Here is a 24,832-nt window from a genome sequence, read left to right on the forward strand (position 1 = left end):
ATTTTTACACTGAGTTTGAGGTATAATTAGACGGTTTTATTACCATTAGGAAGAGTCTATGTAGGTCAGAAGATTAATGGCCAGTCTTCACTATTTAAACCACCCCATATAAGTTTCTGAAGGAAGATGAAAACGCGTCGTGGTACTGATGGGGTTAAGAACATCTGCTTTGTCATGTATTGATTATCTATAGAAATGTTGGTTCATTCATTCGTTTTGTTGATTTTTGCCGGGTTTTGTTCATTTGTCTATTAATGTTAATCCCTTCATTACTGGGACACATTTTTACCTTGAGATTTATGTACGATTAGACCATTTTATTGACATTAGGAAGGGTCTGTGTACGTCAGGAGATTAGTGGCCAGAGTCTTCAGTATTCTAACCACCCCATATAAGTTTCTGAAGCTGTTTAAAGCCACAAAATAGTAAGCAGAATGAAGATGTAAACGCGTCGTGGTACTGATGGGGTTAAAACATCTGAAAACGGAGAACAGTGAAAAGAAAAACACTAATCCTTTTCATAGTATTTTTTTTTGAATTTTATTTATTTTTGTCATTTTTATTGTTTTTTTTTTTTCCTAATTAACTTATTTATCATGTATTCTTTACGTGTTGGTTCATTCATTCATTTCTTCTATTTTTGTTGGATTTTGCTCGTTTGTCTATTAATATTGATCCCTTTAATACTGGGACGCATTTTTTTCCTTGAGATCTGTGTACGATTAGACCATTTTATTGACATTAGGAAGGGTCTATGGAGGTCAGAAGATTAATGGCCACAGTCTCCACTATTTTAATCCCCCACATAAGTTTCTGAAGCTGTATAAAACCAAATAGTCACCAGAATGGAAATGGAAACCGCCATGGTACTGAAGGGGTTAAGATGACAAAATTAACAAAACCAGACAAAAAGAAAGAAAGAAAGAAAATAAATGAATCACGCAACACTTCCATACGTAAACAACACATGAAAAATAAATAAATAAGGTAAACAATAGAAAATAAAAACAATAACAAGGACGAAAATAAAAAGCTCGAAAAAATATTGAAAAAAAAATAAGGATAAAAAAAATAAAGAAATTCGAAACAATAATGGCACTTGAAAGTATAGAAGATAACTCACTCACTCCATCAAAGCAAGACTGTACAATGAGTGACAGGTAAGGCACAGGTAACTCGAGCTAATAATTGTCAAAACGGACAGGTGAGTTTACAAATAGTGCCACAAATCAAATTACCTGTCAATTAATTCACCTACGTTTAATTTTCAGCAATAACAAAATAATAATAATAATAATAATAATAATAATAATAATAATAATAATAACGAGACGATAAAGACAAGAAAATATAAGAAGAAAGAAAGAAAAAGAAAACTAACAATTATGATAACGACAATAAAAAACGAGAGATAAAAAGAAAAGAAAAGAACAGACAATGAATAGAGAGAGAGAGAGAGAGAGAGAGAGAGAGAGAGAGAGAGAGAGAGAGAGAGAGAATCCTTCACTAAAACTTTTCTGGAGGAGAGTGAAAAGTGAGAGGGATAAAGAATAAAAGGAAGGGGAGGAGGAGGAGGAAGAGGAGGAGGAGGAGGAGGAGGTGGAGGAGGAGGAGGAAAAGTGACATGAAGGATTTCCTGGACTAACATAATGAGAGAGAGAGAGAGAGAGAGAGAGAGAGAGAGAGAGAGAGAGAGAGAGAGAGAGAGAGAGAGAGAGAGAGAGAGAGAGAGAGAGAGAGAGAGAGAGAGAGAGAGAGAGAGAGAGAGAGAGAGAGAGAGAGAGAGAGAGAAACATATGAAGATAGATATGTAAATTCTGAAAAGAAAACTTGAGAGAGAAAAATAGCCAATCTTGAGAGAGAGAGAGAGAGAGAGAGAGAGAGAGAGAGAGAGAGAGAGAGAGAGAGAGAGAGAGAGAGAGAGAGAGAGAGAGAGAGAGAGAGAGAGAGAGAGAGAGCAAAAAAATAATCTTATAAGAGAAGGAGGAAGAAGAGGAGGAGGAGAAAGAATAAAAACAAGAAGAAGAGGTGGAAGAGGAAGAGGAGGAGGAAGAAGGTTAATAAGTGGCGGGAAAATGAGTCAAAGAAAAAGGAGCAAGAAATGGTTAAGACTAATGGAAGCTTTTTACAAACTTAACATTTTCTTCCTACCTGTGCGAGGTGAATCTCATAAAAGTGAAACGTTATGATGGAGACACATTCTTGAACCTTTGTCATATTCAGAAAGGCGCTTATTCACTCACTCACTCACTTATTCACTCATTCACTCTCTCACTTACTTACTTACTTACTTACTTATTCACTCACTCACTCATCTACTAAGTTTTTTTTATGCTTTTTGTTTAATGTATTCATATGTCTACTCACTCACTCACTCACTCACATACTCTCACTCACTCACTCACTCACTCCCCACTGTTTAAACTTCCATGAGAAACACTAACTTCAAGCTTTTTTAATTCGTTCGTAAGTTTGTTAGTGTTTTTGTTTAGCTGACGCTTGTGTAAAGCCAAACCAAAGAGAGAGGGAAGCCATCTATTATGCAGAGTAATTAGTGCTACCTGTGCCTTGTTACCTGTGTGTTAAATGTTGAAATTCCTGAAGCATTATTCGTATTTTTCACTCATTTTTTTCCTAAGCTTACCTGTCAAGTAATTAACGCAACCTTTTATCTTGTGTACCTGTGTTTATTTTCACCTTTCAATACCTGACATTGACACTCTCCACATGAATGTTATTGACTTCCATTATATTCTACCTGTACTCACCTGCTAACTTTAATTGCCAATCACACTGAGATGTCTTTACTTGTACTGTCACGTCCAATATTTTAAGTGAGTAGAAATTTGTTTTTCTCTCTCACTCTTTTCATTTTTCACCTATATATTTTTTTTCTAGAGAACTAAATATTTGATACATTACATATGGTGGTTGTAATTATCTCGTGTTCTGTATAAAGTTACCTCACCAAACTAATATTCTTGATACCAATACAATTAATCTTTATTTTACCGGTATTCGTACACCTGTACATTTATAAATGAAACCGTGACCCACCTGTACCCTTCCTGCTTCACCTGTTAATTGCTGCATCACTCACCTTTATCACATCTGACCTTCACCCTTCCGTCTTTCATATCAACCCAATCAATCTTTCCCATCCACCTTTATGCACACGTGTTACACCTGTTAATTACACCATATTTCACCTATACTCACCTTTCCCCATGTTGATTGGTCTATAGCTCACCTCTACAACACTTGATATTATTTTACCTTCCATCCTTTACCTCAACAATTAACCTGTATGTTCATCTCACCTGCATTCACTCATGTTTTGATTGGTTTATTTGTTTACCTGTAATTTCACCTTTCAATTTTCATGCCAACAGTTCACCAATACCTTACTTTTAATCACTCAACTTACCTGTACCGCACCACATCACGAACTTAAAGCTCATCACACCTGACTTAATTTTTACCTTCTATTCCTCAGACTGACAGTTAACCAGTACCTTCCTCCTCACCTTCATTCACACTCTTCACCTTTACAATTAACCAAACTTACACCACATCACTTCACTTCATTTCATCTTATCACATCTGAGTTCATTTTCTTTCACCTTCGACTCTTAAGACTAACAGTTAGCCAATACTTTTCTCCTCAGCTTCTCAGGTAAACTCTGGAACTCCTGCCTGCTTCTATATTTCCATCTTCCTATGACTAGATTTCTTTTAAGAGGGAGGTTGCACGACATTTGTCCCTGAATTTTGGCTAGTTTTTTTTTTGTAAATCTTTAAGGGAACTAGTATTTCAAGTGGACCTTTTTTTTTTAATCTTTTGTTGCCCTTAGTTGGTTTCCTTCTTGCATGTAAAAAAAAACACACTTCACCTTTTCAATTACCCAACTTGTACCACTCCTAACTAACTTACATCACCTCATCATCTCACCACAACGCCTGGCTCCCTGACGCTCCGCCCTCCCTCCACTTCAGATCAGACAGAGCAAGAGACTGCAAAAACTGGGCAACTCCTTCACTTTGAGCGGTGTGCGAAGGAGTCACGCCGGGAGTTACGTGTGCAGAATTGAGACTTCACCTGCCATTGAAGTCACGCACAACTTGGATGTCCAGTACCCGGCCACGGTGAGAGAGAGAGAGAGAGAGAGAGAGAGAGAGAGAGAGAGAGAGAGAGAGAGAGAGAGAGAGAGAGAGAGAGAGAGAGAGAGAGAGAGAGAGATTAACCCCCACCTCATATGTTTTTTATAGTCCGTTTTTTCATCATTATTATGTTTAAAAGCCGTGGGAACACCACTGATTTGAGTCCATTTTTTTTTTTTTTTACGTAGGGAAGAGGGCCAGCCAAGGGCAAAAAAAAGAAAGTTAGAAAAAGGCCCACTTGAGCGCTGGCTCTCCAAAGAGTTCAAAAGTGCCAAAACCGTCAGCCAGAATTAGGGGAGCAAATGCCTCGATACCTCCCTCTTAAAAGAAGACAAGTTGTAGGAATTCGGAAATACAAATGCAGGGAGGGAGTTCCAGAGTTTACCAGTGAAAGGGATAAATGACTGAGCGTACTGGTTAACTCTTGCATTAAGGAGTTGGACAGAATAGGGATGAGAGGAAGAAGAAAGCCTTGTGCAGCGTGGCCGCAGGAGGAGGGGAGACATGCAGTTAGCAAGATCAGTAGAACAGTTAGCATGAAAATAGCGATAAAATATAGAAAGGGATGCAACATTTCGGCGGTGAGAAAGAGACTGAAGACAGTTAGTCAGAGGAGGGGAGTTGATGAGACGAAGAGCTTTCGATTCCACCCTATCAAGCAAAGCTGTGTGACTGGAACCCCCAAACATGCGAAGAGTACTCCATACAGGGACGGATAAGGCCCTTATACAGAGTAAGCAGTTGGAGGGGCGAGAAAAACTGGCGGAGACGCCTCAGAACACCTAACTTCATAGAAGCTGTTTTAGCAAGAGATGAGATGTGAAGTTTCCAGTTAAGATTATGAGCAAAGGACAGACCAAGGATATTCATTGTGGAAGAGGGAGACAGTTGAGTGTCATTGAAGAAGAAGGGATAGTTGTCTGGAAGGTTGTGTCGAGTTGATAGATGGAGGAATTGAGTTTTTGAGGCATTGAAAACTACTAGATTTTCTCTACCCCAATCGGAAATCTTAGAAAGATCGGAAGTCAGGCGTTCCGTGGCGTCCCCGAGCCATAGAGAGAATCATCTTACTGGTGATTCTCTCTCTGACGGTACAAAATCTTGGTTAAACTATGAATGGAAGCATGAAAACATCTCATTACAAGGATTGAAATACACCAGACCGTTATCAAAAGGAGGAAAACACACCGAGCTATTTTCAGAAGCAGTAAAATGCACCAGAATATTATTAGAACCACGAGACAAGAACGGTTGAATTTCTCAGATTAAGTTAGGTAGAGGCGGAGAAACCTTTAAAAATTTACCTGTTTTTTTATTCATTTATTTTTTATTATTTTTTGCGACAATTTCATAACTGTTTGTGCATTTATTTATTGGTGGCCAATAAAGAAAAGGCTTCTAAATTATTTCTTTTTGACAGGTAAAGTTAGGTAAGGTTAGGTTAGATTAGGTTAGGTTGAGGCAGAGAGACCTTTACTTACACCTGCATTACTGACAACACCTGTAACTTTAAAGCCTTGTTAGACTGTCACATGAAGAAGGTGGAAATGTAAACAAGATAGCGACAGGAATAATACCTGAGTTGGGTTCGTTTGCCTCTTACCTTAGAAAGAAGAAGAAGAAGAAGAAGAAGAAAAAAAAGAAAAGAAGAAGGAGAGAAGGAGAAGGAGAAAGATTTGTGACGAGGAAAAATATGAGAGATGAAGTTTTATAAGTTTATGTGAGAAAGTGGAAGACTGAAAGGGAATGTGTAGAAGAGACGAGGGAGAGGAAGCGAAGGAGGGCAGTGCAGAGTTATTGTGAGGGAGAGGAGCAGGAAAGTGAGAGGGGGAAGGATAGAATAGGTGTTAGTCCGTCACTGCAGACGTGTGAAGAGAGAGAGAGAGAGAGAGAGTGAGAGATAGTGTCGATACTGCTTTTAATGATATTGCTGTTGTTACTATTGTTACTACTACTACTACTACTACTACTACTACTACTACTACTACTACTACTACTACTACTACTACTACTTTACTACTACTACTACTACTACTACTACTACTACTACTACTACTACTACTACTACCACTGCTACTACTTTTACTTATATTATTATTACTACTACTACTACTACTACTAATAATAATAATAATAATAATAATAATAATAATAATAATAATAATAATAATAATAATAATAATAATGATAATGATAATAATAATAATAATGATAATAATAATAATAATAATAATAATAATAATAATAATAATAATAATAATAATAATAATAATAATAATAATAATGATAATGATGCTAATGATATTGAAAAGAGAATCAATCCATCACACACACACACACACACACACACACACACACACACACACACACACCAACATTGCCTCATATTTACAGGTTCGTCGGTTGAGTCCTCGCTTGCAACACGTCGTCCAGGGCTCCAGCGTGACTCTCGAGTGTACGGCAGATGGCAACCCCCCGGCCACCATCACCTGGACGCGGCAGCAGGGCCACCTCCCCTCAGGATCACGCATGCACGAAGTAAGGGCAAGTCAGGTGTTGTGTTTCACCTGTTGATTGTTTATATATACTATGTTTGTTTATATTTATACCATATGGGCTTTTTCACGGGAATTTCTGGGTGGTACCTCCTATCTAGGAAACCGTTGCTCGAAGTGAGGAAGCCCAACCTACACTCTGACCGTGGACAGGATTCGAACCCGTGCGCTTGGAGACCCCTCGGACCCCAAAGCACTCATTTTCTCTCCTGGTAGTTGTCTGTTTCACTATTTGTCTTCATTTGTTGTTGTCTTTTACTCTTCATTGCGTTTCACCTGTTAATTATTGTTATAGCATTTAGTTTCCTCTTAGTTTCCTCCTCTATTTCGTTATTTGTCTTCATTTGTTGCTCTCTCCTAGTTCTCGTGTGTTTGTTTTGGGTATATATATTTTTTTTGTCATTTAGTCATTTAGTCATTTTTTTTTTTTGGTAGTTCTCCTCCTTCTTCTGTCCTTCTTTTCTTTAGCACTTACTCTCCTCTCAGTTGTTTGTTTTCTTATTTGTCTTCATTCGTTGCTCTAATCTAGTTCTCGTGGATTTATTTTGGGTATGTTTTTGTCCTATAATCTCTACTTTTAGTCATTTAGTCTTTTCTTTCCTTTCTTTTTTTTTTTTTTGGTAGTTCTCTTTCTGTCCTACATTTCTTGTTCGAGAGTATTCATAACGGTGTAAGGAAACTATTTGTATGAACACTGGATACACTGAATATCTCTTCGTTTCTAAGCCATGAAGTTACATACCATACCCACTCCTAAGAAAAAAAAATACCGTTGCTTATTATGTTTTTGTAATCCATGTAACTTGATTAATGTATGTTTATTTATCTATTTATCTAACAATCCACTTATTTTTCTTATCTACTCAATTATGCGTCTATCTTTCTATTTGTATTCCTATCTACATCGCTATCCATGACACGTTTTCATATTCATTTTCTTACTCTAAGGTGATTTTATACAGCTTTAGAAAGTCATGTGTGGATTAAAATAGTGCAGACTCTAACCATTAATCCTCTGACCTCCATAATCCCTTCTCAATGTAAATAAAATCCTTTAATCATATCCAAAACTCATGGTGAAAATGCGTCCCAGTACTGAAGTGGTTAATCTATTCAATTTTCTGGCTATTCATCTACGTATTTAGTAAACTTGTACGCTAAGTAAAGGCTAATTCATCTTAACTTCCGCGAATAACTATTAAATATGTAACAGAACCACTCACTCACTGGAAGGAAGTTATTTTAAGACGCTAAGAAGAAGTCACGTTTTAAAACCATCTCTCTCTCTCTCTCTCTCTCTCTCTCTCTCTCTCTCTCTCTCTCTCTCTCTCTCTCTCTCTCTCTCTCTCTCTCTCTCTCTCTCTCTCTCTCTCTCTCTCTCTCTCTCTCTCTCTCTCTCTCTCTCTCTCTCTCTCTCTCTCTCTCTCTCTCTCTCTCTCTCTCTCTCTCTCTCTCTCTGTCTGTCTCTCTCAGGTGTTCTTTCCCATCTTTTAATTATCCCTCAGGTGAGCACATTCGTACCTGCCCCAATGATCTTTTGTATTAGTCTTATTGTTTTTTATCTATGTTTTTTAGCGAACTCATCCGTATGTGCCTAAATGCTAACGTGTTATTTAAATGTCATCTAGGCAGAGGTCGGCCAACTTTTTTTTCGCCAGGTAAGTGATGAGTAAAGGTAATGATGAATAATTTGCTTCTCTGCATAACGTGTCATTTGCAGTGTGGTGGAATGTGGCGGCGAGAAATCACATTATGAAACGAAGCTTTACTGCATCACCCTCTATTTGTTTTACAGGACATTTGCCTCATTTAAGATTATTTTTTGATGTTTGTATCCTTTTCTATTTACGTGACTTGTGTGGTGGCGAGAGAACACACAGAATGAAGCGAATCTTTACTGTATCTCTCTCTCTCTCTCTCTCTCTCTCTCTTCAGAATATTTCCCTCATTTAAGGTTATTTGTTTAAATGTTTGCCTCCTCTTCTATTTACATAACTTCCGTGTTGGAGAAAGAACACACACTATGAAACACATCTTTACTGTCTTTCTCTATTTTCTTTTCAGATTATTTCCCTCATTTAAGATTATTTGTTGATATATTTGCTGTCTCTTCTGTTTCCCTCGTTTAAGATTATTTGTCGATATATTTGCCTTTCTCTTCTATTTACGTGACTTGCGTGATTTACATTATGTGTGGACTGTGACTGTGAGGAAAGAAACGTGATGAAAAAATTTCCTTTATTTCTCTGAAGTTTCGAGAAATAGTTCATTTTTCATAGTTAATTTCCAGAGTGAACATTTCTCATCGAGAGTTATTTTTCTGTCGAGATACTTACCTTGTATTCTATTTATATAACCTATGTGTGGACTGTGACGGTGAGAGATGAAACGCAGAGTAAAACAGATCTTTATTTATCTAGAGTTTCCTTATAAAAAGATCAACATGAAGTAAAATAAGAGAGGAAAAGACTGATTGACTGACTGACTGACTGGCTGACTGACTGACTGACTGACTGACTGACTGACTGACTGACTGACTGACTGACTGACTCCTTGATTGAATGAATGAATGAATGAATACGTGGAAATACAAAAGCCAATAGCAGAGAGAGAGAGAGAGAGAGAGAGAGAGAGAGAGGCGTATATATATATTAAATTGTGAAAAGAATTAACGCATGTTGGTGTTTAAATGTAAAAGTAAAGGTGAGAGACAGGTGTGGATGGCGCAGGTGTGGAGGTGTGTAGGTGTGGAAGTGAGGGGAGTGAGGGATTGAAGAAACATAAAAAGTGACGAGTGATACTTTCTCTCTCTCTCTCTCTCTCTCTCTCTCTCTCTCTCTCTCTCTCTCTCTCTCTCTCTCTCTCTCTCTCTCTCTCTCTCTCTCTCTCTCATTTTTTTCCTTCCTTCATTCATTCATTGCTTTATTCATTTATCTATTCAGGAAGGAAAGAAGGAAGGAATAAAGGAAGGAAAGAGGAAAAGTAGACGGTCAATCAGTCAGTCAATCAGTCAGTTAGTCAGTCAGTCAGTCAGTCAGTCAGTCAGTCAATTAATCAGTCAAAAGTGCCGTATAAACCTAATCAGTCAACCTAACATAACCTAACCCAACCCAACCTAACGTAACCTAACCTGACCTTACCTAACCTTATCTAACCAGCATTTAACCGCCCTCCTTCAACCACAATCACACACTCACACACACACACACACACCATTCACCCACCCACAGCCTCACCTTACACGCACCCACCATTCACCCAGCACTCCCTAGCCACGCCCTCTTGTTCTAAACTCACCCACCTTTCATCCACCCACGCCCTCTTACACTCACCCATTCACACCCTCACCCAAACTCACTCATCATTTACTCACCCATATCTCACCCTACCACACTCACCACTACACTCAAACAGCTACACTCACACCACCCATCAATCTACACCCTCTACACACTCTACAAAGGGCTCCAGTATCATATTATCTCACTCAGCACTCACCCAGTTACGTCCCCTTTCTCACTCAGGGCCGGAGCATCACACTGTCCAACGCTGACCATGACGTGGAGGGCACCTACATCTGTACTGCCAAGAACGGCCTAGGACATCCCTCTTCCACGGACATGACCATTGAGATTCAGTATCCGCCAGATGTCACCACGGAGGAGGCAAGAATTGGTTTCCTTTGAGTTTTTTTGTGGGATCTTGTAGTGTTGTGTGTGTGTGTGTGTGTGTGTGTGTGTTTTCATTTTTTCTCCCTCACTATCATGTCACGCCACTGAAGCAATCCTTACCATTTCACTTTCTTAATGCTCTCTTTACCTTCACGTCACTTCCATTCACTTTTCTGACATCCTCACCACCACACCACCACACCACCACATCATCACCCTAACTCATCACCACACCACACCTTCCTAACCCCACATTACACTTCCCTACACTTCTTAACTGCACATCACATTCACACCACACCACACCACACTTCCTTCCACATCACACCACTTTTCTAACACCACACCACACTTTCCCTAACACCACACTTCCCTAACACCACAGTCTTCCCTCCACACCGCACCTGACTAACTCCACACCTGCTACCCTCCACCAACAGTCCCTGCTTCACACCGGCGTGGGGCGTTACGTGGAGCTTGTGTGTCGCGTCCACGGCCGGCCTATGCCCACAGTGTTCTGGACGAGGCAGGGACGGCCACTTATTTCTGAGCGATACGTCTTCTCCCACGACACGCAGCACCGCCACACACTCACCATCCAAGAAGTGCAGGAGGAGGATTTCGGGGAGTATACCTGCACGGCGGAGAGTCCTTTAGGCCGCACCAACACTTCAATTAGACTGACAGGTAAGCAGGTGTCAAAATATAGGTAATAGGTACTAGCAGGTAAGAACGGATCCTGGGTATAACGAGGACAGGTAAGACAGTGGAAAGGGGGTAATGATAGGTAGACAGGTGTGAATGGTAGGTGATGACAGGTGTTGATGTGATGACTCCCATACCAGCAAAGGCTTTTTTTTCACTTTCAAAGGAGTGGCACCTCAGTGGGTATTTTTTTAATCACTTTTTTGTTGCCCGTGTCCGGTTGTTCCTATTACATAAAAAAAGGGGATTAACAGGTAAGCAAAGGTACAGACCCGTTTATTTGCAGTTAAGACAGGTGAATATACAGGTTCCCACAGGTGCATTCAGGTAAATACAGGTAACAGGTCATGGTAGGTGTGTATGGGCGTCTAAACATGAGGAATATGGTTATAAGTACATACATAAATACATAGATTACATACATGCATACTTACGTACTCACACACACACACACACACACACACACACACACACACACACACACACACACACACACACACACACACACACACACACATGACCCTAACTCTCCCTCTGGAATTTTTTTACGTGTACACCATCCGTTACTGTTGATTACATGTACACACACACACACACACACACACACACACACACACACACACACACACACACACACACACACACACACACACACACACACACACGCACCGTCCCCTTCAGGAATTTTTACATGCACTGCCATTTCTGATTACACACACACACACACACACACAGTAAGCAACAAGACCTATATATAACTTTGCCATCCCAACACTGCACTGAATATGATACTTGTGGCTTTCCTTTAGTCAGACCTGCAGGAGTTTAGGATCGCCTGTTGCATATTCTGACTCAAGTTATTCCCTCGCATGACGATGAGAAGAGAGATTGGAGACTAGGTAGCAAGAGAGAGGGAGGGAGATGGAGTAGGAGGGTGGAAGTATGTAGTGAAGTAATAGTAGCAGCAGGTAGAAATAGGATAGCAGGTAACAAGGGGACTGGTAACTAAATGGGTCCTTTTTTTCTCGTTTTATGTTGGTCTTGGCCAGCTTTTCCCGTCTTACATGAAAAGGAGTGGTGGAGTAGCTAGCAGTAGTAGTATAGGTGAGAGTGGAAGGTAGACGTTTAAGTAGCAGAGGTAGTAGAGATTGAAAGCTTGGAAATGCAACCCTTCAAACTACCACCACCACTACCAACAACAACAACAACAACTAAAACAACAACCACAACCACATTCTACTTTCTCAACCCTTGCAGCCATGTTAAAGTTAAGATCATATTGACACTAACTGGTAGAGAGAGAGAGACACACACACACACACACTTCCCTTACCCTCATCCACTTCCCAACACCCCCAAACACCTCCTCCTATGCCGAAGTTAACCCAGGAATCCGTGACACGCCTCTTCCTCTCCAGTAAGGTAAAGTTGCATGTTCATGAGAGAAAATACCACGCTCCTCCCCACACACCTTCATTTCACTCCCACCCACTACACATAAAAACTGTTTAGCATCAGGTGGGGTTGCTTGTGGCCAGGTAAATGAAGTGTGGGTCTTTTTGTCTCCGTTTTCTCTTCTTATGGGGAAGGAGGACACAGGCATGAGTCTTGAGTGTGTGTGTGTGTGTGTGTGTGTGTGTGTGTGTGTGACTGACAGGAGTATTAAATCGATGCAGTGCCGTTTATTTGAAGAGGAAGGAAGGAAAGGCTGGAAGGAGGACAGTCGCGCGTGTGTGTGTGTGTGTGTGTGTGTGTGTGTGTGTGTGTGTGTAGAGGGAGAGAGAGCCAGTAATGAAATATAAGAAAGGAGATACCAGAGAGAGAGAGAGAGAGAGAGAGAGTGTAAAAGGTGAGGAAAGAATCATTGGTGTTCTTTAAGAGAGAAAAGAGAGGAGGGTTTATGGAGGAAAAGGAAGAGGAGAGAAGGAGGAGGGAGAGGTAAGAAAGTAAGTGAAGGAAAGGGAAGACGTAGGAAGGAAGGAGTAGAAGGATATGCGAGGGAAAGAAAGGAAAAAAGAAAGATGCATAAAGAAAAGAGAAAAGAAGAGGGAGAGGAAGATGATTGAAGGAGAGAGAAGAGAAGAGAAAGAGGAAAAGTAGAAAAATGCGTGAAGGAAAGAAAAGAAAAGGAGAAAAAGGGAGGAGAAATGGAAGGAAGTGTGAAGAAAAGAGAAAAAAAAAATGCGCGAGGGAGAGATAGAGAAAGAGAAAGAACGAAAAAGAGACACATTACGAACAGATGAAGCTGAAAAACTCCCCTCTTTTTCTTCCCCTAATTATTATTGCACACCTTTCCATTGAAGCGGTACACAGGTGATACAGGTGAGCACTTTCCGCCGCTCACCTGTCACCGGGATCCACACAGGTGTCAGCGCTCCTCAGGTGAAATATCGTGCCTCTTTTGAAGGTCACATCCATTTTTCACACTTGTCCAGTCAAGAGATGGTGTACAGGTAAACTTTTTCCCCATCACCTGTCACACAAATTTCCAGGTATCCGTACGTTTACAAAGGTTAGGTAAGGTTAGGTAAGGTTGTGTTAGGGTATTGTATGTCTGGATAGAATAGGTTAGGTTAGGGTTAGGTAGGGTAAGGTAGGGTAAGGTATTTTAACCCCTTCAGTACTGGAACGCATTTTTACCTTGAGTTATGGATATGATTAGACAGTTTTATGGACATTAGGAAGGGTGCATGGAGGTCAGAAGATTAATGGCCACAGTCTTTACTATTTCAATCCCCACACAAGTTTTTGAAGTTACTATATGTCAAAATAACATAGAGTAACCAGATGGAATATGGAAACGCGTCCTGGTGCTGAAGGGGTTTAGTTTGAGTAGGTTAAGTTAGATTGTGTGTGGTTGCAAGATAAGGTAAGGTTAGATCAGATTAGGTTAAGTTTGGGTTAGGTTAAGTTGATCCCTTTAGTACCATGACGCGTTTTCATAATCATTCCGCTTACAATTTGGTGATTTTGTTCAGCTTGAGAAAGATAAAGAAAGTAAAGACTGTGGGCATTAATCTTCTGACCTCCATAGTAGACCTTCCTAATATAATGTAAATAAAATCGTCTAATCATACCCAAAACTCATGGTGAAAATGTGTCCCAGCACTTAAAGGGTTAAATTAGCGTGTTTGGTTGTAAGGTAAGATAAGGTTAGGTTAGGTTTCGATATGTTAGGTTAGATTGTGTTAGGTTGGGTTAGGTTAGGTTAGGTTTGGATAGGTTAGGTTAGATTGTGTTAGGTTGTAAGATAAGGTTAGGTTAGGTTACATTCTCTACAATTATACATGTCTACAGGTAACTAAGAACACGTGTCACTTATATTAGTTCAGGTTAGGTTCAGTTACCACAGGTGTTGGCAGGTGTGCAGCAAGAGTTGTCACGTTTCCCCAGGTCTGCCCAGGGTGCCAAGAGTGACGAGCAGCCCTGCCGGGGGGGAGAAAACCACCTACACACTCACCTGGGTAGCAGAGAGTCACACACCTGTCATCATGTACCGCCTCCAGTACCGGCGACACAGGGTGAGGGTTGCCTTGTTTTGTTTACCTGGTCATTTACCTTTTTTTTTTTTCTTTACTCTCTGTTTACTTAGTTTTATTTCCCTTACTTTATTTTTACCTTACTTTATTTAAATGACTATGTTCACCTTCTTTAATTCACCTTGTCATGTTTACTTTGCTTTATTTAACTTACCTTATTTGTCTTGCTTTATTTACTTTGCTTTATGACTCTGGTTGTCTTTACCTAGTTTTATTTCCCTTACTTTATTTGCATTGTCTTATTTAATTGATTATGTTCACCTTTGATTTACCTCGTCTCTTCAATTTACCTGTTTAAGTTTACCTGGTCATTTTTTTTTATCTTGTTTAATTAATCTGATTGAGTCTACCTTATTTTATTCACTTCATTTTTTTTGTCTTGTTTTATTCATCTATTCATATGCAGCTTGTTTAATTTACCTTGTCATGTTTACCTTGTCATATTTACTTTGTTTGATTAATCTGGTTGTTTACCTGGTTTATTTACCTTACTATATATGTCTTGCTTCATGTTCACCTTGTTCACCTTGTTCAGTTTACCTTGTCGTGTTTACCTGTTCCTTTTCATCTTGCTTGACTCACCTGCTTATGTTTATTTGATTAAATTTACCTTGTTTACATTAGAAAATAATAATAGTAGGTAGGGCTTTTTATTTATTTATTTATTTATTGGCCTTAGTCAACTTCTCTCCTATTACGTAAAAATAAATGGTTACCTATTCATATAAACTCACTCTATTTACCTTTTTATGTTTAATTTCCCGCATTCACCTGCCTTTGCTTTATTTACCTATGATATTCACCTTATGCTATTCATCTGCCCATGTTGAGATAACGAACTTTGCCCGTGAATGGTGACGATAGCGAGCAAACACCAACGTCACCACGAACGAACTAACCCTTTCGAAGCAACATCACAGATTAATACCTGATATGAAACATTAATTATACCTGTCATGAACTGAATAGTGAATTACGATTTTTCCCCCTCTCTATCATTGATCCAGTCATTTAGTTAGCTCGCGAGGGATGGAAGCATTGTGAGCGAGGTGCAGCAGAGAGAGAGAGAGAGAGAGAGAGAGAGAGAGAGAGAGAGAGAGAGAGAGAGCAAATAAGAAAAAAAATAAGAAATTACAGAGAAAAAGACAGAGAGTGAGAGAGAGAGAGACAGACAGACAGACAGAGACAGAGAGACAGACAGTGAATTCATTTATGCACTCAAGAGGGGAAAAGGTTGATACGCCAAACTTAATAGCCTTCATCAATTTCCAACGCCACATGAATTAAATTTGAAAGTCCTTGTTATTTTTCTTTTAGTTTCGCTCTTGTGTGTGTTGCCTGATCGTTGACCTTCTCTATTATGTTTGGTTTTCTTTCTCACCTCAGCTGTGACATTAAGCGCAGGTGGATATATCGTACCATCTCTATGCTACACTTCATCTCGCCTCAGTTTATTTATTCATCGTTGTCTCGTGTCTTTCTTTCACTCATTTCTTTTTCTTTCGTCTTCTGTTTCTTATTTTTCTTATTTCTTTGCGTTCTTGTTCTCCGTTTTCTTCTTGGTTTTGTTATTTCTTGTTTTATTTTTTTGTTTCTTGATTTTTTTTTCTGCGTTCTTGTTCTTCCTTTTGTTCTTTTTTTTTTTTTGTCTTCATGTTAATCTTCATATTTTTCTTCTCCTTATTATCATTTTTATTTCTATTCTTATATCTATTTATTTTCAATCTTCTTGTTTTTTCGGTATTTTTTTGTTTCTTCTTGCTATTCTTATTCTTCGTCTTCTTGTTCTTGTTTACCTTGTTCCTCTTTCTCTTCTCCTTTATCATCATTACTCATTTTTTGCTTTCCCTTCCTTTTTTTCCCCTTGTTTTATCTTTCTCTTCTCCTTATCATCATTAAACATTTATCTTATTATTGTTTCTATTACCTTGTTCATCTTTCTCCTCATTTCCTTATTTCCATTACTCATTTCTCTTATTATTTCACTTTTCCCTCCTCTTTCCTGTCACCTTCTTCATCTTTTTCTTCTTCTCCTTAATATCATTACTCTTTCCTATTATTTTGTTTTCCCCTCCTTTTTTCTCTCCCTTGTTTATCTTTCTCTTTTCATTATTATCATTTTCATTTCTCTTATTGTTTTACTTTTCCCTCCTTTTTTCTGTTTTTTTTTTTTTTTCATTTTTCTCTTTTCCTTACTATCATTGATCATTATTATCATTAATTTACTTTTCTCTGTTTTTGTTTTTCCTGTCACTTGTTTATCTTTCTCTTCTCCTTATTGTCATTATTCATTCTTTTACTTTTTCCTCCTTTTTTTCTGTCTTTCTATCTTTCTCTTTCCATTATTATCATTTCTCATTCCTATTACTATTATGTTACTTTTTCCTCCTTTTTTCTGTCACTTGTTCACCTTTCTCTTCTTCTTATTGTCATTACTCATTCTTGTTATTATCTTACTTTTCCCTCCTTTTTTCTCTCATTATCTATCTTACGTATCTTCTGTAATCTTCAAATTCCACTCACTCATTTACTCCATATTCAGAAAAGCCCTGCTCTCTCAACGCGACAATTTTCCAAGGCCACATAGACGCCTATCTGAGTTTTCAAGACAATTTCTCTGTTTAATTCACTTGCCAATCTTGTCAGTCTATTGCCAGAACCATAAAAAAAGACCCTTAACTCCTTCAGTACCATGAGTTTCCATATTCATTCTGGTGACTATTTGGTGATTTTATACAGCTTCAGAAACCTATGTGGGGTTTAAAAATAGTGAAGACTGTGGCCATTAATCTTCTGACCTCCATGGACCCTTCCTAATGTCAATAAAATGGTCTAACGTACACAAATCTTAAGGTAGAAATGTGTCCCAGTTATTAAAAAGGTTAAAAACACGAGGATCTCCAACTAGAGCCTTGGGAAAGCAGTGATGATGAGAGAGCACAACGATTCTCATCACACCAACACACCCACCCCAAAAAAACTAACCCAGCATTTCGACACTCCCGCACCTACAGGAGAGACACATCCACAACCCGTCAGTAGGGCAGTGGAACATTCGCCTCTACTCCCCAAACGGACCAGCTGGGGGTCCTGCCTTAGCTCCCCTGTCCTCGGGTCCAGTACAGCACATGACGCACGCTATCACCGACCTGGAACCCGCTACTGATTACGAGGCGACTGTAGCTGTGGAGAACAAGTTTGGCTGGTCCGGGGACTCAGAAATCTTCCAGTTCTACACCAAGAAAGGTTAGATTTTGGCTTGAGTGAGCGAGAGAGAGGTGGAGGCGGAAGGGAAGATAAATTAGACAGGGAAATAAAGTTACAGGTGTGCAGAATAGGATAGGGTGAATGTGGAGAATGAAAGAGCAGGTTTGTAAAAGTTAGAACGATAGAGAAGTGTGTTTCTTTGTGTGAAGGGATGAAAGGGTGGGTGTGATGATAAAAGAACAGGTGTATTAATGAATGAACAGGTGTGGGGAATGAAAGAACAGATGTGTGTGTGTGCGTGTGTGTGTGTGAAGGCTTGAGTGAGTGAGAGAGAAAGAGAGCTGGAGGTGGAGGCGGAAGGGAGGTTAGGTTAAACAGGAAAATAAAGTTAAAGGTGTTTAGAATGTGATAAGGTGACAAAAGGGGGTGCGGTGAATGCGGAGAATGAAAGAGCAGGTTAGTAAAAGTTAGAACGATAGAGAAGTGTGTGGTTTTTTGTGTGTGGGGTTGAAAGGATGAGTGTAATAATAATAGAACAGATGAAATAATAAAATAACAGGTCCATTAATGAATGAAAAGGTGTGGGGAATGAAAGGACAGATGTGTGTGTGTGTGTGTGTGTGTGTGTGTGTGTGTGTGTGTGTGTGAAGGGACTAGAAAATAGGGTTTACGTCTGCAAAATAAAACAACAGATGTATAATAATAAGAGAGAGAGAGAGAGAGAGAGAGAGAGAGAGAGAGAGAGCCAAAACAACGAAATATATATATATGTAACAGGATTCTGAAGATGAGTGAGCAGATTTCCAACAATGACACAACTACACGGAATATGACACAACCGTTGCAGGTGTGGAGAGAGTAGAGAGAGGGACACGGTATTGTAGCTTGTGATATCAGGTGTGGGAGTGTGTAACAAGCAAGCAAACAAGGTAACGAGACGTGGGAGTGTAAAGACAAGCGCTAAAGTCAGCTATGTGGGAGAGAGAATAAGCAAAGGCAGGTGTGGGAGGAAAATAAGACTAAGAACAGGTGTGTAGGAGGGAGGCAGGAAGAATAACAGGTGTGAGTTTCAGTAGGCAGGTTTGAAGTGAGCCAGAGAGAGAGAGAGAGAGAGAGAGAGAGAGAGAGAGAGAGAGAGAGTAATTGTTATACGCTAATGAAGTGAACAAAAGTGGAATGAGAGAAATATAAACGAAGAAAATAAAGACATTTGTTTAAAAATTGAAAAAAAAATGGATTGAGTGTGAAGGAGAGAGAGAGAGAGAGAGAGAGAGAGAGAGAGAGAGAGAGAGAGAGATAATTAAGTAGGATAAAGGTAAAACACTCAACACTTTACATATATATATATCAAATTATGACCATTTTCTTTATAAAGCTCGAGTTTTGTATATCATTAAGAAGTGTTCTCTAATTTTAAGGTTCTTTACTGTTCTCTCCTCTGACTGTTGTCCTGTACGTGTTGTCTTTAAGTTCTTTTCAGTTCTGTACCGTGAGTGTGCGTAGTCACTTTTCTAGACATAAGTTCTAAAGTAACCATTATGTTTTTTGCAACCATTATATCACTCCATTATTTTAAGCCCCATTACAGTTATTATGGAGAATTGCATCGTTTCAATAGTCAATATGTGTCCTTGTAAGTGATTCCTTATTGTTTTTTACTTAGTTAATTTCCTGGTGGCAAGTTTATATCTAAGTTTACATTCAAGTTTAGTGAAGAAGTAAGGTGTATGTACATAAGGTTGATGTTGTGATGGGGAAAACACAGTACCTTTCATTTATTTGTTTGTTTGTTTTTTCTATAGACAATTGTACATATATGAATACCTCTTGGTTAGTTTTATACATGTGTCACGATGGTTAGTTTTTTTTTATATAAGATCTCCTTTTAGGTTATGTTTGTTTTGTTTTATCTATTTTGCTTATATTGTTTTTTTTTTAGTTAATCTTTTATTTTCCTTTTTTCTCATCTACTAATTTTTTTTATCATTTTTCTTTCTTGTTTACCATTTTTCGCTATTTTCTGGGTTTCTTTTCTTTTTTTTTTTTATATTCTGGTACTTATTTTGCCATTTTGTAGTATATCACCAAATTTCAGTAATCTTTTCTTTAGACCGTCTAGAAATCTGCTTTTTTTCTTTTTTTATACCATATTCACTATTACATTCTCCTTTTTTTAATCATTATTTATTGTATTTTGATTTTATTTACCTTCTTTTCAGTTTAAGAATCAACTTTCTTTTCTTATTTTACCACATTGACTTATATTTTTCTTCTTTTATCCTTATTTATCACATTTTATTTTATTCATCCTCTTTTCTTTTTCACCATTATTGAGAGCTCTTCATTTCCCAGTTTAATTTTCTAAGTACATTTTCGTGACCATGGTGAGAGATGATTTCCCCCCAAACAATCTGCATGCCACGTCCTACTAGTCCGTACTACTTTCCCTTATTTAGAAGAGCCCAGTACCTCCACGGCTGCTCCCTCCACCCCGCCGTCGCAGTCTCACATTCTCCCTATGACTAAAGGTTTGTTTGCTTTTCTTTCAAACAGAAGTACTAGTCACCTCGTGTGTTGCATCTACCCACCTTTCCTCTCCACACCCTCTCCCTTCCTTCCCTTCTCTCCTCCTCTCCTCCTCTTCCGTCTTTCCTCCAGTTTACAGTTAGTATTGGAAGATTTGATGTCTATAGCACCGGTTTGTTATTGTTTTCGTTGTCTCCGCGAGTTATTCTTGTTGTTATTGTTTTCTTCTTTTGGTCTCTTACTCTCTTATAAATGTTTCACTTTTTTTGTTCATGACTCTTATCCTCTCTCTCTCTCTCTCTCTCTCTCTCTCTCTCTCTCTCTCTCTCTCTCTCTGTAAGTCTGAATTTTAATGTTTTCAGACCATTTTTTTTTTTCCTCGTAATTCCCGTTTTCTTTGGCTCTAGGGAGGCTCTAGTATCTTGATGCTGGGCCACACTCGAGCCTCTGTTTCTCCCCCTCCTTCCCTCCCTTCTCCCTCCTCTCTGCAGCAGTGGCGCTTAAGTTTTGGACGCGAGTCACGAGTATTTCCATAAGTGACGCTAATTAAATGCGGTGCTTTTGAAGTACTTACAAATCGCCACTTCAGAAATATTGTTTGTTAATTCTATTGGAGAATCGAGATCTACTTGTGGTACTTTAAAGAGGAATTGAAATGTAGACTTATTTTAATCCCTTCAGTACTGGAACACATTTCTACCTTGAGTTTTGGTTGTGATTTTATTGGCATTAGGAAGGGTCTATGGAGGTCAAAAGATTAACAGCCACAGTCTTCACTATTTTAATCCCTACATGAGTTTCTGAAACTGTATAAAATCACCAAATAGTAACCAGATGAACAGGAAAATGCGTCATGGTACTGAAGGGTTAAGAATTACTTGACATTTAACCTTTCTTTAAAACTGGACATGACACATAGGTTTTCTGTAAATCTGAAACGTAGTCATTCTTAAAAAGCAAAAATAAGAAAAATATTGAAATCTACTATGAACATTTATTGAGATTTTGCCTGTTGTAAACTTTGTGAATGTGTACGTAGTCTTTCTTTCAAATTAAATCGCAATCAAATCATTCCTGAAAAACGAAAACCCAGAAACGATTCAATTTTGACCCTTTAATCGCGTTAGTCCTCAGATGTGATTAATTTCAAATAGCTAACCCTGTAAAGTACCGTGCTTTATAAAGGTGACACTCCAACCTGACACAATGGCTGAAAAATCTGGCAGGAATAGGCGAAAACACCCAAGAAAGACAGAGTTTGTTACTGCACGCATTCATTCACTGGGTTTTGTCTCGGAATTAACCTCTTCAGTACTGGGATACATTTTTATCATGAGTTTTGTGTATGATTAGACGATTTTATTGACGTTAAGGAGGATATATGGAGCTCAGAAGATTAATGGCCAGAGTCTTCGCTGTTTTAATTCTCCACATAAGTTTCTCAAGCTGTGTAAATGCATCAAATAGTAAGCAGATTCATTGATTGAGTTTTGGCTCCATACTAATAGAAAACGATTAGTCCATTGTGTTTTGTCTTTGAATTAATAAAAAAAAACCTCATTCAATGGGTTTTGGTGCCACATTAATGGAAAACGACTAAGTAATAATAAGCGATTAATTGATTGAGATTTGGCTCCATACTTGTGGAAAACTATTGATATATTGACTTTTGTCTTTGAACTAATGTAAAAACGACTAATTCATTGAGTTTACCTTCAAATTAATAGCAACGATTATTTGATTGAATTTTGCCTCCATACTGTTAGAAAACTATTCATGCATTGAGTTTTGGTTTTAAATTAACCCTTTCAGTACCATGACACGATTTCATATTCATTCTGCTTACTAACTGGCGACTTTATACAGCTTCAGGAACTTATGCGGGGATTAAAATAGTGAAGATTCTGGGGCATTAATTTTCCGACCTTCATAGATCCTTCCTAAATATCAATAAAATCGTCTAATCACACCCAAAACTCAAGGTAGAAATGCGTCCCAGTACTGAAGGCGTTAACGAAGAAAAGACCAGTTTATTAAGTTTGGACGCATAAAAAGACTCATCTATAAAGTTTCGACGCAAAAAAAAGCTCATTTATTAAGTTTCGATACCAAATCAATAGACACTAAATATTTCACCGAGTACTGGTGGGATGACAGTCTGACGCGGCGCCGCGGGAGAAACCTTCGTGCTGCAGAGTTTAAGAGCCACTGAGCACCTTCCCTGCACCAACACCACCACCACCACCACCACCACCACCACTGCGGAATGGGACACAGTAGTCGCCTCTCACTGTAGCGCTGCATGTGTCCTCAAGGTCACACACTCACAGGGCTTCCTTAAGGCGTGGCTTTTTTCCCTCGCTGTTTTTTCTCTGCATGGTCGATGATTCAGAATAGGTTTGTAGTTTTAAGCACGCACTTTTTTTTTTTTTGTCTTTTTTTATCTTTTTCTTCTTGTTTTGATTGAAGCATGATTTGGCGATTTTTGAGTTTATTTTCTTTGTTTGTGTTGATATATTTAACCCTTTAGCACCGTGACACTAACTCCTTTCCACTCCTGACTCCATTACAAAATTGAGTCGAGTTTTTGAGGTATTTTGCTGAATGAAAGGCGTTAAAATTGCCCTCTAGTCACTCACCAGTTACCGTCATATCACATTTTGCTCTTTTCCTTAATTAATAGTAAGTGATTTTCTTAATTTTTGAAAAGATATTGATTTTTCAAGATATTTTTGTGTTGTAGTAAAATCGTTAATATTGTTCTCTAGTCACTCATTAATCACACCACTCACTTTGCTCCCTTCCTTTATTGATAATACGTCATTTTCTGAATTTTTAAAGTGCATTGATTTTGAAGATGTTTTTTATGTTATATTAAAAAGCGTTAAAGATGTTCTCTAGTCACTCATTAATTAGTATCATATCTCATTTTGCTCCTTTCCTTAATTAATAGTGAGTGATTTCCTGTATTTTCGAAAGTATGTTTGTAGATTTTTTAAGATACTTTTGTGATGTATTAAAAAATTTCTCTAGTCACTCATCAATGAACATCACGTCTCATTTTGCTCCTTTCCCTGATTGATCGTAAGTGATCTGTTTTTTACGAAAGTGTGTTGGTTTTGTAAGATGCTTTGTTTTTGCATTAAAAGTGTTAAAAATGTTTAGTCACTCATCAATCAGCATCACATCTCATTTTTTTTCCTTTCGTAATCAATGATACGTGATTTTCTGAATTTTCGAAAGTGTATTGATTTTTTAAGATGTTTTGGTACTAAAAGGCGTTAAAATGGCCTCTAATAGTGTGTTCTTGTTTTTTTTCCTTGGCCAATTTTCCCACTCTTACATAAAAAAAAACATCACATCTCATTTTCCTCCTTTCTTTGATTGATAATACGTGAATTTTTCAATTTGTGTGTCTGGTGCTGAACGGGTTAATGAAAGCATGTCTTGAGAATCCGTCTTCGTTTTTTTTAATTCATTTACATTCATTTTCATTCTGCCTGTGCTTGATACAATGCATTAGAAGCCTGTTGAGTTAATCTTGACCATATGATTAGAGTTTTGCAAGATGTCATGAAAACTTTTAGTGTGTTCATACTGATGCATATTTTGAGGACATTTAGTTAGTGAAGTAGAGTTTAACATTTATTTATTTTTTCTGGACGCAGTGTAACGTACAAAAAATCGTGTAAAAAAAGAGAGAGAAGAATCATAAAACGTTAAAAGCCAACAAAGGGAGACTGTAGAGAAAAGAGAGAGAAAAATAAAAACACACCAGCATGAACAGTAGATAACAGAAAGAATTAACACGACCCTTACATTTTCCCCTACAGCGGCGCAGAGAGGAAGGAGAGCGTGGAAAAAAGGACAGTTAATCCATACAGTTTTCCCCTCTTTTCTCTCTCCCCAACAGCAGAGGTGGCGCTGGGGAAGTCTATCCGGGGCGGGGGAGGATGTTCACGACCCAGCCCCGTCACTACTACTGCTTCCCTCATCGCCTCCCTCACCACCGCCATGTTTCGCCTGGCTCTCCCCGCTGCTTTATAATACTCAACAGCTTTACAAAGTTTTGGTGAGCAACTATCCTCTTGTTCCCTTGGGCTGGCCTTGTGTGGTGTAGTGTTTTCTTTATTTTCTTTTTAAGCTCCTCATTTATCTCTCTCTCCTTGTCTACATTAATATTTTTTTCCTTTCGTATTTTCTTATTTTTCATTTATTTGTATTTTTCCTCATTTGTGTGTGGTTTTTTTTTACTTTCTGTTTATTATTCTTTCTCTCCCACTCTCCTGTTTCACACTTATCTTTATTCTTCTTCGTTATATTTACCTTCTTCTTTTTCATTTCCTTGTGTCTATTCTCCCTTCTTCCCGCTCTTCATCTTTATCAGTCACGTCCTGTTTGTCCTTCTTCGTTATCTAAATCTCTTTCTACCAATATTGTTATTTATCATTCTCCTCCTCCTCCTCCT

General features: G+C 38.4%; 1 protein-coding gene across 2 annotated transcripts in view; it reads left to right on the plus strand.

Moving 5' to 3' along the window:
* Nucleotides 1-24,832, plus strand: part of LOC123518578 (roundabout homolog 3-like) — an 85,556-nt gene that overhangs the window by 53,894 nt on the left and 6,830 nt on the right. The window contains exons 4-11 of one of the 2 annotated variants that reach the window (XM_045279456.1): nt 3,997-4,146; nt 6,556-6,699; nt 10,241-10,381; nt 10,828-11,074; nt 14,486-14,613; nt 17,646-17,877; nt 20,295-20,366; nt 24,278-24,436. In XM_045279456.1, the coding sequence (XP_045135391.1) occupies nt 3,997-4,146; nt 6,556-6,699; nt 10,241-10,381; nt 10,828-11,074; nt 14,486-14,613; nt 17,646-17,877; nt 20,295-20,366; nt 24,278-24,411 (1,248 nt within the window). In that variant the 3' untranslated portion in view covers nt 24,412-24,436. The remainder of the gene's footprint in view (nt 1-3,996; nt 4,147-6,555; nt 6,700-10,240; nt 10,382-10,827; nt 11,075-14,485; nt 14,614-17,645; nt 17,878-20,294; nt 20,367-24,277; nt 24,437-24,832) is intronic. The other variant, XM_045279466.1, reaches the window with a different exon arrangement.

Source organism: Portunus trituberculatus, chromosome 6 (assembly GCF_017591435.1).
Source record: "Portunus trituberculatus isolate SZX2019 chromosome 6, ASM1759143v1, whole genome shotgun sequence".
In the NCBI taxonomy this organism is placed as follows: Eukaryota; Metazoa; Arthropoda; class Malacostraca; order Decapoda; family Portunidae; genus Portunus; species Portunus trituberculatus.